Source organism: Macaca fascicularis, chromosome 3, assembly GCF_037993035.2.
Source record: "Macaca fascicularis isolate 582-1 chromosome 3, T2T-MFA8v1.1".
NCBI classification, from domain to species: domain Eukaryota; kingdom Metazoa; phylum Chordata; class Mammalia; order Primates; family Cercopithecidae; genus Macaca; species Macaca fascicularis.
In genome coordinates, this window is record NC_088377.1 from 4,904,849 (window position 1) to 4,920,631 (window position 15,783).

At 53.4% G+C, this 15,783-nt stretch overlaps 1 protein-coding gene across 4 annotated transcripts in view; it reads right to left on the reverse strand.

Annotated features, from left to right (window-relative positions):
- UMODL1 (uromodulin like 1) overlaps window positions 1-15,783 on the reverse strand; it is a 138,211-nt gene that overhangs the window by 17,603 nt on the left and 104,825 nt on the right. For all 4 annotated transcript variants that reach the window (XR_012431973.1, XM_074033974.1, XM_015446821.4 and 1 more), the window contains 6 exons: window positions 14,534-15,499; window positions 11,717-11,974; window positions 9,301-9,413; window positions 5,820-6,033; window positions 3,954-4,091; window positions 1,990-2,309 (listed from right to left, as the gene is read on the reverse strand). Coding sequence is in view for 3 of the 4 variants with exons in the window: in XM_074033974.1 (XP_073890075.1) it covers window positions 1,990-2,309; window positions 3,954-4,091; window positions 5,820-6,033; window positions 9,301-9,413; window positions 11,717-11,974; window positions 14,534-15,499 (2,009 nt within the window). In the remaining variant the exon portion in view is untranslated. The remainder of the gene's footprint in view (window positions 1-1,989; window positions 2,310-3,953; window positions 4,092-5,819; window positions 6,034-9,300; window positions 9,414-11,716; window positions 11,975-14,533; window positions 15,500-15,783) is intronic.

The window sequence follows — 15,783 nt, forward strand, 5'->3', positions numbered from 1 at the left end:
CCGTGTCCCCACTAGGGAGTGTGTCCAGAGCCCCAACCAGAAGCAGCGCCCCCTCAAGGTTTCTCAAGAGGCAGAGCCACAGAGATGGGGCTGCTTCTCGGTGCAGGGCGACTTCGAACCTGAACTCCCATGGACCCTGCTGAGCACCCAGGGCTCAGCCGCCGAGTGTGGATGATGATGCCTGACCCACGGGGTCGCTAAGGGACTAAACATCGTCATGCATGTAGAATGTAGAACTCCCAGTCAGGCAGGTCCACGGCAGTTTCAGGGCACCACACCTCCCAATCCCTTTTTTTTTTTTCAGAATGCAATGCCTTGGACTGTTCAAAGGCCCTGAGGGACAGAAGCCCAGGGCTCAGAGTTCCTGCCAACGACCAGGAACCACCATTGCTGCCTAGCTCCCAATGAGGACAATGTCCCCATTAGGAAAGCCTTCTGGCCCTAGCTCCTGGGCCAGCCAGACACTGCTCCCTGCTCAGCCCCATCCACAGCCTCACCTTTCACACCAGGCCTCATACTCCACCCTGCCCACGAGTCCACCCTTCCATCCCTGCCCATCTGGCCAGAACCACTTGGGCAGACTCTTAACTCTGCCATGGTTTCCAGCCTCCCTCATCTGGCCGTCCCTGGCATGGCCCTTGGATACACTCACGGCTCTCTCACTCACCCTTGGAACGACGCTGGCCTTCTTTCTAGGTCGAGCCCCTTCCCAGAAGGCCACTTCCCCAACCCAGAGCTGGCATGGGCTCCCTCTGAAGCCGCCGACCCCTCCATGCAGCTTCCTGATCAACCCTGCACGCCCAGGCCCATGCAGCCCAGGCCCCTGTGCCCAGTACTGGGCTGAGCTGATGGAAGGTGCTGGCTCTCCCCTCCTCTTGTCCCCGCAGCAGGGTCCTGAACATGAAGCCTTTGTGTTCTGTGTGGGGCCAAGTGGGGTTGGGGACGAACGAGGGCATGCGTGGGAGCATTCACCATGACACAGGGGCACCCTGGGAAGAAGTGGGACCTGGAGCCAGGTCGGCCACCTCGTGGGTGCCACACACTAGAGGCTCAGAGTAGACCCAGGACCCACTGGCCCAGAGTCACCTGCAAGGGGAGATGCCGGAGCTCATCTGTGCACACGGAGGTGCAAAGGCCTCAGGCCAAGAAAACCTGCTTTCCCTACCTGGGGCTCCCTCTGTCCTGGGAGCCCTGCAGCCCGTCCAGGACCCTGAAATAGAGTGTTTGCTAGGAACACAGTCCCTCCAACAGGGGAGTTCTGACTAATGCCACCCAATGCCCCCCAAACACACACCCATACATACACACTCACACACATGGACAAACACATCCACACATGCTCAACTCATGCACACATGCACATACACACATTCTCACATTCACACACTCACACATTCATACATGCATGCACACCCATACGCACATAAGCATGCGATACACATGCATGCACACACGCACGTACATACAAGCACAGCCATGCATACATACATACACATTTGCACACACAGATTCACACATGTACACACATTCACACACATACACACATTCACACACATGCACACCCCCACATACACAGACATATTCAGACACATGCACACATGCACAGATGTATACTCGCACACACACACTTTCGCACACACACACTTTCACACACACACTCTCATATCCACACACAACTCCTTGGCTTTCCTGCCTCTTCCTATCCCGCTGCCCCTCCATCCTGTCTGTGCAGGGAGGAGTTTTAAGCCCCGACTCTGGAGCCTGCCCCAGCACTCAGCACCAGAGTCCCTCCTGGGTGGACTCACAGCTCCCTTCCAATTCTGGGGTGCAGGCTGGTCCCTGGTTGAGAACTCAACCCTGTCCTGACCCCCCTTGCTGGGTTCCCCTCGGGGTGTAGAGTCTTGCCTGGCCCTCCCCTGTAGAGGCCCATGCGACCTAGAGCCCCCTGCGCCCTAGCGTGCATCCTGAACCTGGCTCTCCTGGCCTTACGCTCTGCATGATGGTCCCGCACTCGCTCCAGCTGGCCTCCAGGAGCACGTGTGTGCCATTGCTGTGGCTCACGTTGCAGGAGGGGTGGCTCAGGTACAGCGAGGACTCAGGGATGGATTCCTGCTGCAGGAAGCGCTTCTGGATGGCGACAACCACCTTCTCGATCTCACAGAGCACCCTGACTGCTCCCGTCAGGTTCAGCCGCCGGGGCAGGCCTTGTGGGGTGGGGCTGGTGTCTTGAACAAAGCCAGCCTTGGTCCCTGCTGTGGTGAGAGGCCTCTCTGGGCTGGTGGCCCAGGTTTCGTTGCCATGAGAGTCACCTGCAAGGCACAAGGAGGAAAAGGCAAAGAGTGGCTCTGTGTTTGGGGTTGGCATGGAGGGGCAGGGGTAAGGAGCAGACTGGAGCTGCCCTGCACTCTGCACCAGCCACACCTGGGAACCACATGTTCCAGCCACAACTACATGTGTGCACGCACACACACATGCACACACATACATGCACACATGCATACACGCACATGCACATGCGCATGCAATGCACACACATACACACATGCACGCACACACCTATGTGCACACGTGCACACGCACACGCATGCACACACATATGTGCACACATGCACACACACACATGCACACACATGCAAGTGTTGCGTATCTCCACCAGCTCAGGGAGCCAGGCTCACCATGGGCCCCCGAGGGCCAAGGACCGAGGGACCTGATGCCGGGGATGTGCCAAGCCAGTGGACACAGGGTGAGTCTCCTGCTCTCAGAGCCCTGAGTCTGTTCTCTAAGATGGGGTAATGATGCCTCCTCTTGAGGTCCTTGTGCCCAAGTTTCCCACTCCAGCTCCCTTCTTGCCCCCAGAGCAGGTTCAGTTTCAATGCCTAGGAGAACAAGGGGTCCCAGAAAGGCTTCTGATCCACCCACCCGTTCTCGGGGTGCTCCCTCCCTGGTCTATACGGCAGCAGACCCCAGACACAGCTCCGCATGTGCCCTGCACCCTCCTTCAGCAGTGGCTCCGTCATTTGTGGGCCTGGTTTGTGCCTTCTTTGATCTCAGAGTGGGACTCGCCCAGCCCCAGCACCCTGCAGCTCCACCCAGCTCACTCCTGTCTCCAGGCTGTAGTCCAAACCATTGCTGAGGCCTTCAGTTGGCTGCTGCCTCACCCGCCTCCCTGGGCAGCCTGCTTCCCGCTCTCTGCCACCCATCTCCTGCAGGTACCTGCTTGTGAGATCATGCCCGTCAGCAGCTCTGTTCTCACCACGGCACCCACCCACCATGCCCTGCCCTCCCCGCTGGGTGCTGTCTTAGCTGTCCGTTAAGACCAGCTTCGAGACACCCCTTCCAGGAAGCCCTCCCCGGCCACACTCACTGGACTGAAGCAACTTAGCCTCCTCTGTGCTTCCTGATTCTACCTCAAGCAGGACACGTTCTACAGCCCCCTGGATACTGCCCTCACTGGTGTAAACGTCCACCTCCCTTTATTTGACGCAGATTCCTGGATAGCAGTGGGCATCTTGGGGTCAGCGCTAAATCCACTAAGACCCCGTTTTTCAGGAAAAGAGCTGAGTGGAAAGAGTGGCCGAGAGGAAACCTTCCCCTTGTGTCGCATGTCCCACGGCTGCGTGTTTCACAAGACGGTCGCTCAGCATCTGCATGTTCACACCTCATGTACGTGTGTATTTTCTCTTCATGGATATCAGAGCTAGCTCTCGGAGAGATAAGGCACTGCCCAGAAGCCTGGACACGTATGAAAGAATGGGAAGGAACGTGCACACGCATGTACACACACATACACATACACCTCACACACACACGTGCACCCACATCACACGCAGGAAACTTCCCCAGGACACAGAAATATGACCTCATAGGGACAAGAAGCCCTTTGCACGTGAATGTCCTTAAATAAAACTGATTATGAGATAGTATTCCAGAAAAAGAAACGCTGACATCATTACCTTCACAGGGTCTGCCAGAATATTCCACAGGGAAATCGGGGGCTCCTCTCTCACAGCTACAAGTGAAAGACCCGAGGGTGTTTCGACAGGATGTCCCGGGCACACAGTCATCCTCTTTCCTTTCACACTCATCGTAATCTGCCAATATTTAGAACACAAAACAGAAGAACGTCCCCGGGGGCTTGCGGGCTCACAGAAGCCTCAGGGGAGAGTGCATCTCCCAGACAAAGCTGGAAACTCCAGCCAGAGCAGACTGCGGTGAAGCTGGCCAGTTCTGGAGAGTACAGGAGGCTTCCTGCCAGTGGAGCTGGGAATGGCTAGGGAGGTCTGCAGGGGCTGTTCTGGAAAGAGGATTCTGGCCCAGAGCTGGGAGGGAGATCTGGGCAGAGGAGGGCCAACCCTTCAGTTCCCAGGAGTGACCAGGAGATGCACAGGCCCTCAGACCAGGCCGCAAGCCCAACCCTGGGCAGAAGGCCCTCAGGCCATTTGCCTTTCACCATGATGCTTGGTTGATTATTGACAGCAAAACAGGTTTACTGCAGAACATGGACAAGTACCAGAAAAGCATGACCGGGGCATGTTGGCATGTGGACATATTTCCTTCCGGCCTTTTAAAATGCAGGCATGCTCTGAGAGCATAGCTTGCCTCTGCCACCACCTAGCTCCATGCAAATCCGCAAACCTCGATTCTCATCATTGCACAACAGCCCAGGGCAGGGACACCTAGTAACTTAGCACCTTCTCTGTAACTGGATGATTGGGACTTCCAACTCTTTTGCTTTTAAAGTAACACTGAAGATGAACATCTTTGTATGTAAACTATGGTCCAAACTGAGATCAAATTGGGATATTTCAGAATCTGATATTTCAGAATCAAGGTGGATGGCCACTTTGAAAGCGCTTGATTTATATCACCAAACTGGTTTCCAGGAAGCGTGAGCAAATCCTTCTGCCACCAGCAATCTGTGCAAACACCTGCCTCACTACACTTTCACCAGTATTCATGTCAGCAGTAAAAAGACCTTTTTCTGCAATTTGATGGGCAAAAAGTGCAACACGTTTTAATGGGGATGTCTTGGGTTACCACATCTTTGTTAGTCATTCATATTTCTTCTTTTATACCTTGTCTGTGTAGATCTTTCGTGCATTTATCCATCAGGTTCTTAATATTTATCATCTATTTGTATGATCTCTCTATATATTTGGGATACTAACACTTCATCAAATTATTGAATTTTTTTTGTTTACTTTGCTTTAAAATGGTGCCTTTATTTTGATTTATCTCTGCATGTAGTCAGTATCTCATCCTTTTCCTCTGAAAATCGTATTTTCTTTGAGAAGTCCTTCTTATTCTAAAAATCAAAAAATTAACATTAATCTTCAATTTTTAAAAGGTCTTTGGTTTCTGATACATGTAACTATAAGCCATTCATCATCTATTTTCAAGTATGATAGGAGAAAAGAATCTAAATTTTCTTTTTCTCCCTGCTTTTCTCGTTAATTATTTTTACTGGGATCTCCTTGGGAACTGTGCTTGGGAGAGGGTCTGGTTGCAGAGAGGGATGCATCTGCCCTCAGCCCATGGAAACAAGCAGCAGGGGAGCAGTAGACCCCAAAAGAAAGCAGCACCCCTGGGCATCTGCAGGTTTACCCGAAGATGTTTTCAACACTTCAACTTTTACAAAATTATAATCACAATAAGAGGGACAGAGAGGGTCCTGTCTATTTCACATCTTCATCTAATTCCGGGGGACGAAGGACTACATGGGCACAACACAACATCTTTCAAAAGCGAAGGGTAGTGGCTGCGCTCTGGCTGCCTCTGGTTCCGGAACATGGGAGAAGCTCAGTCCCATCCTCTCATACCCTGTATGAAGGTGTCGCCTCTGATCACCTCCAGCAGAGGCGCGGTCTGGAAGGCGGTGAGGAATGCAGCTGACACCTCCTGGACATCCACATCTGCGATTATCAGCAAGTGAAACTCCACCACGACGCTGCCACTGGTGACGCCGACGACTTCCATCCTGACCCCGCCGGCGTCCATGTGCTGACGCAGCGTGGCTGGCAGGGAGCCCCGCACCTGCGAGGAAAGAGGACATGTGAGGAGGTCCCCCCGCTGAGAGGAAACAGATGCCCGTCTCAAGGCGGTTCCTCCTGCCAGTCTGCCCAGCAGCAGGGCTGGCCCATAGCACAAAGGTAAAAGCCACGGGTTGGTTCTGGGCCCCTTTCCTGTCTGCCATGTTTTCAAGCCCAGCACAAATGCCTGGGAGTGTCTGTGATATGAGAACAGCCCTTGTTTCCCCCCAAACCAGCAAACAGCTTCAGAAAAATGCCTGTGGGGTAAGTATAGGACTTGGGACACAGGCAGAGACCCTACCTCGTGGGGCTTACAATTTGCTGGGGGCTCACAAGGGCTTCTAGAACCTAATACTCCTGGTTTGCAGCCACCGAGGGCAGGAGGCTGAGTGCGGGGTCGTGGGGAGGGACACCACTCCCACTGCCTTCTCTGGAACAGCCCTTTTGCTGCTGACACTGCAGAACATGTCCCCTTTCATTCTCCCTCCCTGCCTGTCCCCAGACTCTTCCTGTGAGCATTTCCAACATCCCTATTAGGACAGGGGGTTCCTGCCCCCAAATGCCCCACTTTCTACTCTGTCTCTTTGGACAGAGTCACACATCACACACTATATGATTCCACACTAACCCATCTTGGTCAAAACACCTGAGGCAGGAGAATGGTGGGAACCCGGGAGGCGGAGTTTGCAGTGAGCAGAGATCGCTCCACTGCACTCCAGCCTGGGCGACAGAGTGAGACTCCGTCTCAAAACAAAACAAAACAAAACAAAAAACACCCAGACAGGCAAACAATCTTATAATGAGCTTCGATCATCCTCAATGCAAACCTCCTATGGAAAGGGCACCTCCAGGGTTTGTCCTCACAGGGGCGGTGGCTCAGGGCCCAGGTCATGGACTCACTCCCCAGCTTCTGGGCCGCCAAGGTGAACAGATCCATTGTCCCTCTGAGTCTGTGGACCCCAGGGAGAGTGTAGCTGCCCTAGGTTGGCTCAGTAGATGACTGTTGTCGTGACCATCTTCACAATCAGATATTCCCTCTCTCTTTCTCTCAGAGGAATCTGTCATAGTCTTGGATTAATGTGACCTTTAGCTGCATTTCAAACCAACCTCTAAGCAAAGTTCCAGGCCCCTTGCTAGGAAGTGGTGAAGAGCCAGGGACTGAGGCACGCAGCTGACACCTCCTGGACATCCACGTCTGCGGTTATCAGCAGGTGAAACCCCCGAAATTTCTCTTAACATCCTACTTCTGTGATTAAGTTGTGTAATTATTTGCTGTCCTGAAATTCTAGGCAAACAGAAAAACAACATCCCCAAAAATGGGCAAAGGAAGAAATGGTTCAAAGAGGAAAGATTAATCAAGAAACTTGGGAAGGAAATGGAGCTGCCTCGTTTGACCACTAGAGCCAGGTGGAAGGATTTGGTGTTTGTTGTTTAATGTTGTAACTACTATTTAACCTTATCAATGAAATCACATTATTAACCAAACCATATTGTTAATCAAGCCGTCAACAACTCTTGAATGCACAAACCAGGAGCTGGGAATGAGCTAAGCCACCGAGGCCGGTCCCAAAGGCAGCCGAATCTTCTCATCTGTGGGTGAAGCGCTGGGCTTTGCAGCCCTGGTACGATATTAGCATGACAGGCCACTAGGTGGCGATGTCATACCTCTCTGTGCTGAGCCTTAAACTCCCAGATTCAAGACATCTACAATGTGAGATTCCACGCAAACAAAATCACTAGATTATGACAAGGGCACTCCCTCTACCTCAAAAAATCCACAAGAAGGCACGTCACTAAACGGTAACAGACAGCGTCCCAGAGAATGCTGAGGGGATGGCAGGGAGGAATGCAGGAAAGAGCAGGAAAAGAACTTTCTCTGAGGCAGGGGCATCGCAGCACTATTTATAACAGACAGAGGCGGGAGCCGCCCAGTGCCCTCAGTGAATGAATGGATGAGCCTGCATGGGTTATGTCCCAGCCATAACAAGGAATGCAGTGCTGACACATGCTGCCACGTGGACGAAATCCGAAAACCTCATTTTAACTGAAAGAAGCCAGACACAGAAAGTCACATATTGTACGATTCTTTTTCTGTAAAATGTCCACAATGGGCAAATCCATAGAGATAAAAAGCAGATTAGTGATTACCAGGGGCGGGAGGAAGTGGTGAGAGAGAAGAGAATGACTTCCTTTTTTTTTTTTTTTTTTTTGAGATGGGGTCTTGCTCTGTTGCCTAGGCTGGAGTGCAGTGGCACGATCTTAGCTCACTGCAACCTCTGCCTCCTGGTTTCAAGCGATTCTCCTGCCTCAGCTTCCTGAGTACCTGGGATTACAGGCACCCACCACCACGCCTGGCTAATTTTTGTATTTTTAGTAGAGACAGGGTTTTGCCATGTTGGCCAGGCTGGTCTCAAACTCCTGACCTCAGGTGATCCACCCACCTCAGCCTCCCAAAGTGCTGGGATTACAGGCATGAGCCACCGTGCCTAGCTGGGAGTGGCTTCTAATGAGGTTTCTTTTTGGGTGATGAAAATGTTCTGGAATTAGTGGTGATGGTTGCACAATTTTGCAAAATAGTCTAAACCATTGAATTGTACAGTTTAAAAGTGTAGATTTTATGGTCTATGAAATAAATCTCATTTTTTATAGGTTTTAAAAAAAAACATGGAGGGACTTTCTGCTTCAGAGGTTCCACAACTGAAAAACAGATTTCACTGGACGGAAAAGCATGTGAAATAAGGATGCAGCAGAGGAAGTGCTGTGCCTCCTGTCTGCTGACCGTGTCTTTGCCAGGGCAGATCCAGAGACACTCAGGGAGCCAGGCCAGAGCTTATAGTCCTGGCTTTCTTCAGAAATGAAGAGCTCATAGGACCTACAAGTCAAATTCCTAGTTGGATGAGACTAGAATTTTTTTTTTTATATACAGGGTCTCACTCTCTTGTCCAGGCTGGAGTGCAGTGGGATGATCTCAGCTTGCTGCAACCTCTGCCTCCTGGGTTCAAGAGACTTTCCTGCCTTAGCCTCCTGAGTAGCTGAGATCACAAATATGAGCCACCACGACAGGCTAATTTTTTGTATTTTTTTGGTGGAGATGGGGTTTTGCCATGTTGCCCAGGCTGGTCTCGAACTCCTGAGCTTGGGCAATCTGCCCGCCTCTGCCTCCCAAAGTGCTAGGATTATAGGAGTGAGCCACCGCGCCTAACCTAGAATTCTATCAGCCTTCCACTCTTTCTCTCCTGAAAGGAATTAAGGGCTGATATCACCAACTCACCGTCCTGAAGAACAGTTCTAGGAAATCTCGATACTCCTGGCTGCTTGCATTGCGAAAGGATTCTGAGTATCTGACATTTGCGATTCTGACCTTTCCAATGAGCTTCCAGGCCGCTGCAGGATGGAGGATAAGCACATTTGGAATGTATTGGATAACAAAGTAACATTTCAATATTAATAAGCATATTTTCATGTCCGTGAAGAGCATCACACCAAGGCCGCCCTGTGTTCTAGAAAGAAGGAATAGTGCCAGGGCTCAGTGACACAGTCCATCAGATGCCAGAGGACACAGGACAAGCCTGAACACAGTGGGAGAACCTTCCAGAGGATGGAGCCAGCTCGGCCCCTGCAACTGTGTCCTCTACACACACATCCTTCCTTCCTTGCTGCTGTTACCCATGCTGGGGCATTCAAACAATTTACCAGCAAGCTGGCATGACTTGAAGCATGTGGAGGCACCATTAAATAACTTTGCCAGGGCCACAGGTACAAACTGGGCTGTCCCAGGTAGACCAGGACTTAGAGCCCTGGCCAGGCCTCTGCTCAGAGTGCACAGGGCCACAGGGTGCCCAGGGGTCTTGTTTAGAGCCAGCCCTTCTTCCTTCCCCAGCAGCCCCACCTCCCCTCGTCTATGGGCAGTCCCTGTTTTGGCATCATCTGTTCCATCTGAATCTTTTCCCTCCGTGGAGGGCTTCTAGGAGTATATGGCACATAAATGTGGTCCAGCAATGTCGCCACCCCCTCCTGGCCCTGGCATGGCAGCCACCCCAGTGTTCAGTCAGTCCCTCACCAAATATTTGTGAAGCACCTGCCATGTGCCAGAGGCATTCTAGACAGTGAAGGAGAAAGACACAGCTCTCCCCTCAGGGGGCTGAGAGTCCATCTCCCCAGAGCTTCTCACTCGGGCTTAAGACAAACCACAGAGCTATTCTGCTATGCATTCCTGGGGGAACCCCAAACTCTCCATCCTTGAGATCATTTTTGTGGCTGCCCCTGAGGGCCTCTGGTTCAGTCTCCATGGCTGGCACGGGCAACCCAGTCTGAAAGCCATCAGTAGCAGGACAGGTGCACAGGTGAGAGCAAGTATAAGCGTACCCACATGTTCGGGGTCCCCCATGCAGCCTGTCCCGTCCAGAGCAGCTGAGACCTTCAGTGGCCCAACTCTGGTTCTCAGACCCCAGGGCCACCCTGCCTGACCGTCCAGCCAGCACTGATCTCCCTCTTCTCCAGCTGCTTGTGAACTTGCACAGTTCACGTCATGCACTCCCTCTGTTCTCTAATTTCTCAGGCCATGGCTGATTAGTACTTTAAAGCACAGACATAGAAGTTCTCAACTTCTGTTACTGCATCCCAATAGGCCATCTTATGCCTCCCTCAAGGGATGTGCACCCCACCATGCAGACCACTGCTATCAATGCTGCCCACGGTGTGAAAACCATCTTACACCTCCCTCAAGGGGTGCGCACCCGACCGTGCAGACCACTGCTACTAACACTTGGGAAACTGCCACGGTGTGAAAACCAGCCTGCGACATCAGACATGCCCTTGACTATCCAGGTAAGGTACACATAAGAAAATACCCAGGTGGCGACGCAAATGAAAAGAAAAGAGGAATTTCATCCAAATAGATGTAATGTGGTCACCGCCCAGCTTGAACGCAGTGGAGTCTATGTTTGATTCATTATTGCTCAATTCTTTAGTTTGTGGCCCCAGGCTCTGGCGGGCTGCTCACAGATCATCCGTGTGACTGCCGGTTGTCGGTTGATGTCCTTCCTGAAAGCCAAGTCCTCTGAGACTGTTGAGATCAGAGGGAGTGGATGCAGCTCAACAGCTGAGTTGCTTCCCCAAGAGGACACAGGGGAGCCACACCCGCAGCCTACCAGGCACAGTCTGCAGTACTCTGCCGCCACCTCAGAGCCGGCGGGTTGCCTAATGCCTTTTCCTGAATAAGCCGCCTCCTGCCTGGCCGTCGTTGCATGCCTGCTGAAGCCAGCCAGATGTCCCTAAGCTGAGAGGAACAATGACATCTAGCAGCCCACAAACTAATCCAGCTCTCTTAAGCCTTAACCCATGGAAAGCCTTTTTCATACTTTTTATTCCTCTCTTTAAAAACAAATGAGAGGCCGAGGCGGGCGGATCACGAGGTCAGGAGATCGAGACCATCCTGGCTAACACAGTGAAACCCCGTCTCTACTAAAAATACAAAAAAATTAGCTGGGCGTGATGGCGGTGCCTGTAGTCCTAGCTACTCGGGAGGCTGAGGCAGGAGAATGGCGTAAACCCGGGAGGCAGAGCCTGCAGTGAGCTGAGATCCGGCCACTGCACTCCAGCCTGGGTGACAGAGTGAGACTTTGTCTCAAAAAAAACCAAAAAACAAAAAACAAAACAAAACAAAAAACCAAATGGAAGCCCATTACCTGTCCTCACTTTCAGATGAGCTCTGGCACCTTCTTTCCCACATGCTTTGGCCACGATCTCAACCAGGTGCAAGACGCCAGGCTCCAGCCCCGACACCATCACACTCGTGTTCCAGGTCTCCAGGACCACGGTGGGGCTCCATGCGGAAGTCAGAGTGAGCTGGAAGGCGGAGTCCAAAGCAAGACCTGCCTCCCACGCCAGGTGGAAGCTTGTGCTGGTCACATTGGAGACCACGATCCTCCCAATGGAGACAGGAACTGGGAAGTGGAATAGAAACACCAAAATTAAAAATCAAGCCATTTCTAGGAGAAAAGAAGCCTTGCCCAATGCCAAAAATCAAATTCATCACCGTGGGGACATGAGCGATTTGCAGGTGATGGCCGCCAAAGTGATGGTTGAGTAGGATCCTGTACAAACCTCCCAAGCGTGGGCTTCCTGGGCCTGCATCCTTGCCCCTCCTCAGGATGATAGCAAATCGCTTCTGGTTTGGTTTTGTTTCAGCAAATGGCTCATATACATCCCTGAGGCCCCTGGACCCCCCAAAATGAAGGCCTCTTGAGCAGGTTCTTGGTGGCGCCTCAGAGGGACCGTCTACTCTTTTTTTTTTTTTTTTTTTTTGAGACGGAGTCTCGCTCTGTCGCCCAGGCTGGAGTGCAGTGGCCGGATCTCAGCTCACTGCAAGCTCCGCCTCCCGGGTTTACGCCATTCTCCTGCCTCAGCCTCCCGAGTAGCTGGGACTACAGGCGCCCGCCACCTTGCCCGGCTAGTTTTTTGTATTTTTTAGTAGAGACGGGGTTTCATTGTGTTAGCCAGGATGGTCTCGATCTCCTGACCTCGTGATCCGCCGGTCTCGGCCTCCCAAAGTGTGACCGTCTACTCTTGACCCCTGGGTGGATTTACCCAGGATCCAACTAGGGGTTGATACTGGTGACAATGCTGGCTAGAGAACCATTCTTACAGGAGGACCTCAGGGCCCTCGGTAATACTGACTTACATGGGCTTAAGAGTTTAGTCTTAGAGCCTGCTTAGCAGAGGAAATGCATTGAGGAAGATCACATGTAACAGTTCATTAGCATGAAATCCAGAGGCAGACTAGCTCTGCAAGCTCACAGGGCTGTCATGGCCGAGACCCAATTCCTGCACAGAGCTGCTGTGACTCTCCTGAGATGTCACCTGGGGGCTTGGTGATGGCTCAATCTTCCACAGGTAACATGGAACTGCTGGGGTTACGGTATGACTAGAGGTGCAGAACAGCTGAGGGGTGCAGAAACCCTGGATGTGTAGAGCAGATGGGGGTACAGAACACTTAGGTGGTAAAAAAAACAACTGGGGGTGTAGAACAGCTGACAATGCAGAGCATCTGTGGAGGTTCAACATCTGGGGTGAAGAGCAGCTGGGGAAGTATAGAACTGTGGGTGTAGAACAGCTGAGGGAGCACAAAGCAGCTGGGAAAGTGCAGAACACCTATGGAGACACAGAACAGCTGGGGAGACACAGGACAGCTGGGGAGACACAGAACAGCTGGGAAGATGTAGAATCTCTGGGGCGTATACAACAACGGGGCAGATGTAGAACAGCAGGGAACATACAGAACAGCTGAGGAGATGCAGAATCTCTGAGACATATAGAACAGCTGGGCAGATACAGAGCAGCTGGGGAGATGCAGAATCTCTGAGACATATAGAACAGCTGGGCAGATACAGAGCAGCTGGGGAGATGCAGAATCTCTGAGACATATAGAACAGCTGGGCAGATACAGAGCAGCTGGGGAGATGCAGAATCTCTGAGACATATAGAACAGCTGGGCAGATACAGAACAGCTGGGGAGATGCAGAATCTCTGAGACATATAGAACAGCTGGGCAGATACAGAGCAGCTGGGGAGATGCAGAATCTCTGAGACATATAGAACAGCTGGGCAGATACAGAGCAGCTGGGGAGATGCAGAATCTCTGAGACATATAGAACAGCTGGGCAGATACAGAGCAGCTGGGGAGATGCAGAATCTCTGAGACATATAGAACAGCTGGGCAGATACAGAGCAGCTGGGGAGATGCAGAATCTCTGAGACATATAGAACAGCAGGGAACATACAGAGCAGCTGGGGAGATGCAGAATCTCTGAGACATATAGAACAGCTGGGCAGATACAGAACAGCTGGGGAGATGCAGAATCTCTGAGACATATAGAACAGCTGGGCAGATACAGAGCAGCTGGGGAAACAGAACCACTGAGGAAGTGCAGAACAGCTGGGAGAGCTGGGGGTGCACAAAAGCTGGGGTGCAGCCCACTTTGGTGTGCAGAGCAGCTGCAGGGCTGCAGAATGCTTGGCAGGATGATGGAACAACGGAGGGGTGCAGAACAGCTATGGGAGGGCAGCATTACTGGGGGGTGCAGAGTTGTTGTGGGGCTGTCATCACACTGATTGGGGCTGGGGCAGGCGGGGGCACAGCTCTGCTAGGAGGCAGGACAGCGGGGGTGGTCAATGCCTCAAGGGATGGCTCCAGTACCTAATGCGACAAGTAAGCCCCAGTGCCTGCTCCTGAAGGCAGACCTCTGCCCCAGCGGCTGCAGACAGGGAGCCCTAAGACGTGGGGAAGAGAGGGCTGGGACAGGCAAGGGGACCAAGCTGTCTTCCTAACTCAACCAGAAACCAGCTGCTGGGCGCCTCCGTTTCCTCACGCACAAGATGAGGCTGCTGCCTGAGCATTGCTAGCAGCCTGCGACTCCACGGCTGTGGGAGCTTTGCCACCAGAGGCTCACACAGGCTATGGGTCCTATTAGTCCTAGTCCCCATGCACCATTCGAGGAACTCACCACAGGCGGGGGTCTTCAGAGGTGTGAGGGTGGGGGTCGATGGCAGGTCGACAGAACTGGAGGGTCCACTGTCCTCATTTTGCAGCCACGTGGGATTCAGAAGTGTTTCCCAGGTGGAACGGGTGGCATGCCACACAACGTGGCCGGTGGGGTCCTCAGTAGGGGAAAGCCAGGAGGGTGGCTCCATGGTGGAGTTTCCCAGTAGCTGTCCAGGGAGGGCCAGTGGGCCATCTGTGGCCCCAGGAGGGAAGCTGTGGGTTGACCCAGGAGCCTTCGGGGAGGAGGTGGTGCCTATCACCCCAATAGTGTTCCTATGACCGGGGCTCACCTGGCTGGGGCTCCCCTGGCTGGTGCTCGCCTGCCTGGTGCTCGCCTGGCTGGTGCTCCCCTGGCTGGGGTTCACCTCGCTGGGGCTCCCCTGGCTGGGGCTCCCCTGTCTGGGGTTCACCTCGCTGGGGCTCCCTTGGCTGGTGCTCGCCTGCCTGGTGCTCGCCTGGCTGGTGCTCCCCTGGCTGGGGCTCCCCTGGCTGGGGTTCACCTCGCTAGGGCTCCCCTGGCTGGTGCTCCCCTGGCTGGGGCTCCCCTGGCTGGGGTTCACCTCGCTGGGGCTCCCCTGGCTGGTGCTCCCCTGGCTGGGGCTCGCCTGTCTGAGGCTCCCCTGGCTGGGCTTCACCTCGCTGGGACTCCCCTGGTCCATCCCCAGACCCAGGGCAGTGCTGGGCGCCTCCTGCTCTTCGCCTTTTCCTGTGCTGTTCCTGTCATACCCGACCACACTGCTGCCTCCTCTCCTGGGCGGGGGCCCTGGGGCCCAGTCCTGGCCTGCTGCCAGGGTGCCCTGAGGGTGCCCAGGGCTGGGTGACAAGGTGAAGTTCTCTAGGCCGAGGGCTGCTGTTCCCGTGCCAAGAGCTGGGGCCGTTACCCCTGTCGCCGCAGACAGCCCATTGTCCGTGGGGCTCACCAGGTCACCTGCCAAGAAATATCCACTGTCAGAGCCTGCTGGATCCCACCCATGACTAAGAGCCTCCCAGGAGGGCAGCACAACTGTCTAGCAGGACTGCTGTGCATCCCCGCGTGGACCTGGCCAGGGCCGCAGGCGGCTTCAGCCAGCGTTCGGGAGAGTTTAATGGGCTCATGTTTGCAGGCTCCCCGGGGAATCTCCGAAGGCAAGTCACGCCTCTCTACTGGATAAATGAGGAGACTGAAGCTGAGGGTGAGGGATCCACCCGGGGGGCTACAAAACCCGGACTTGA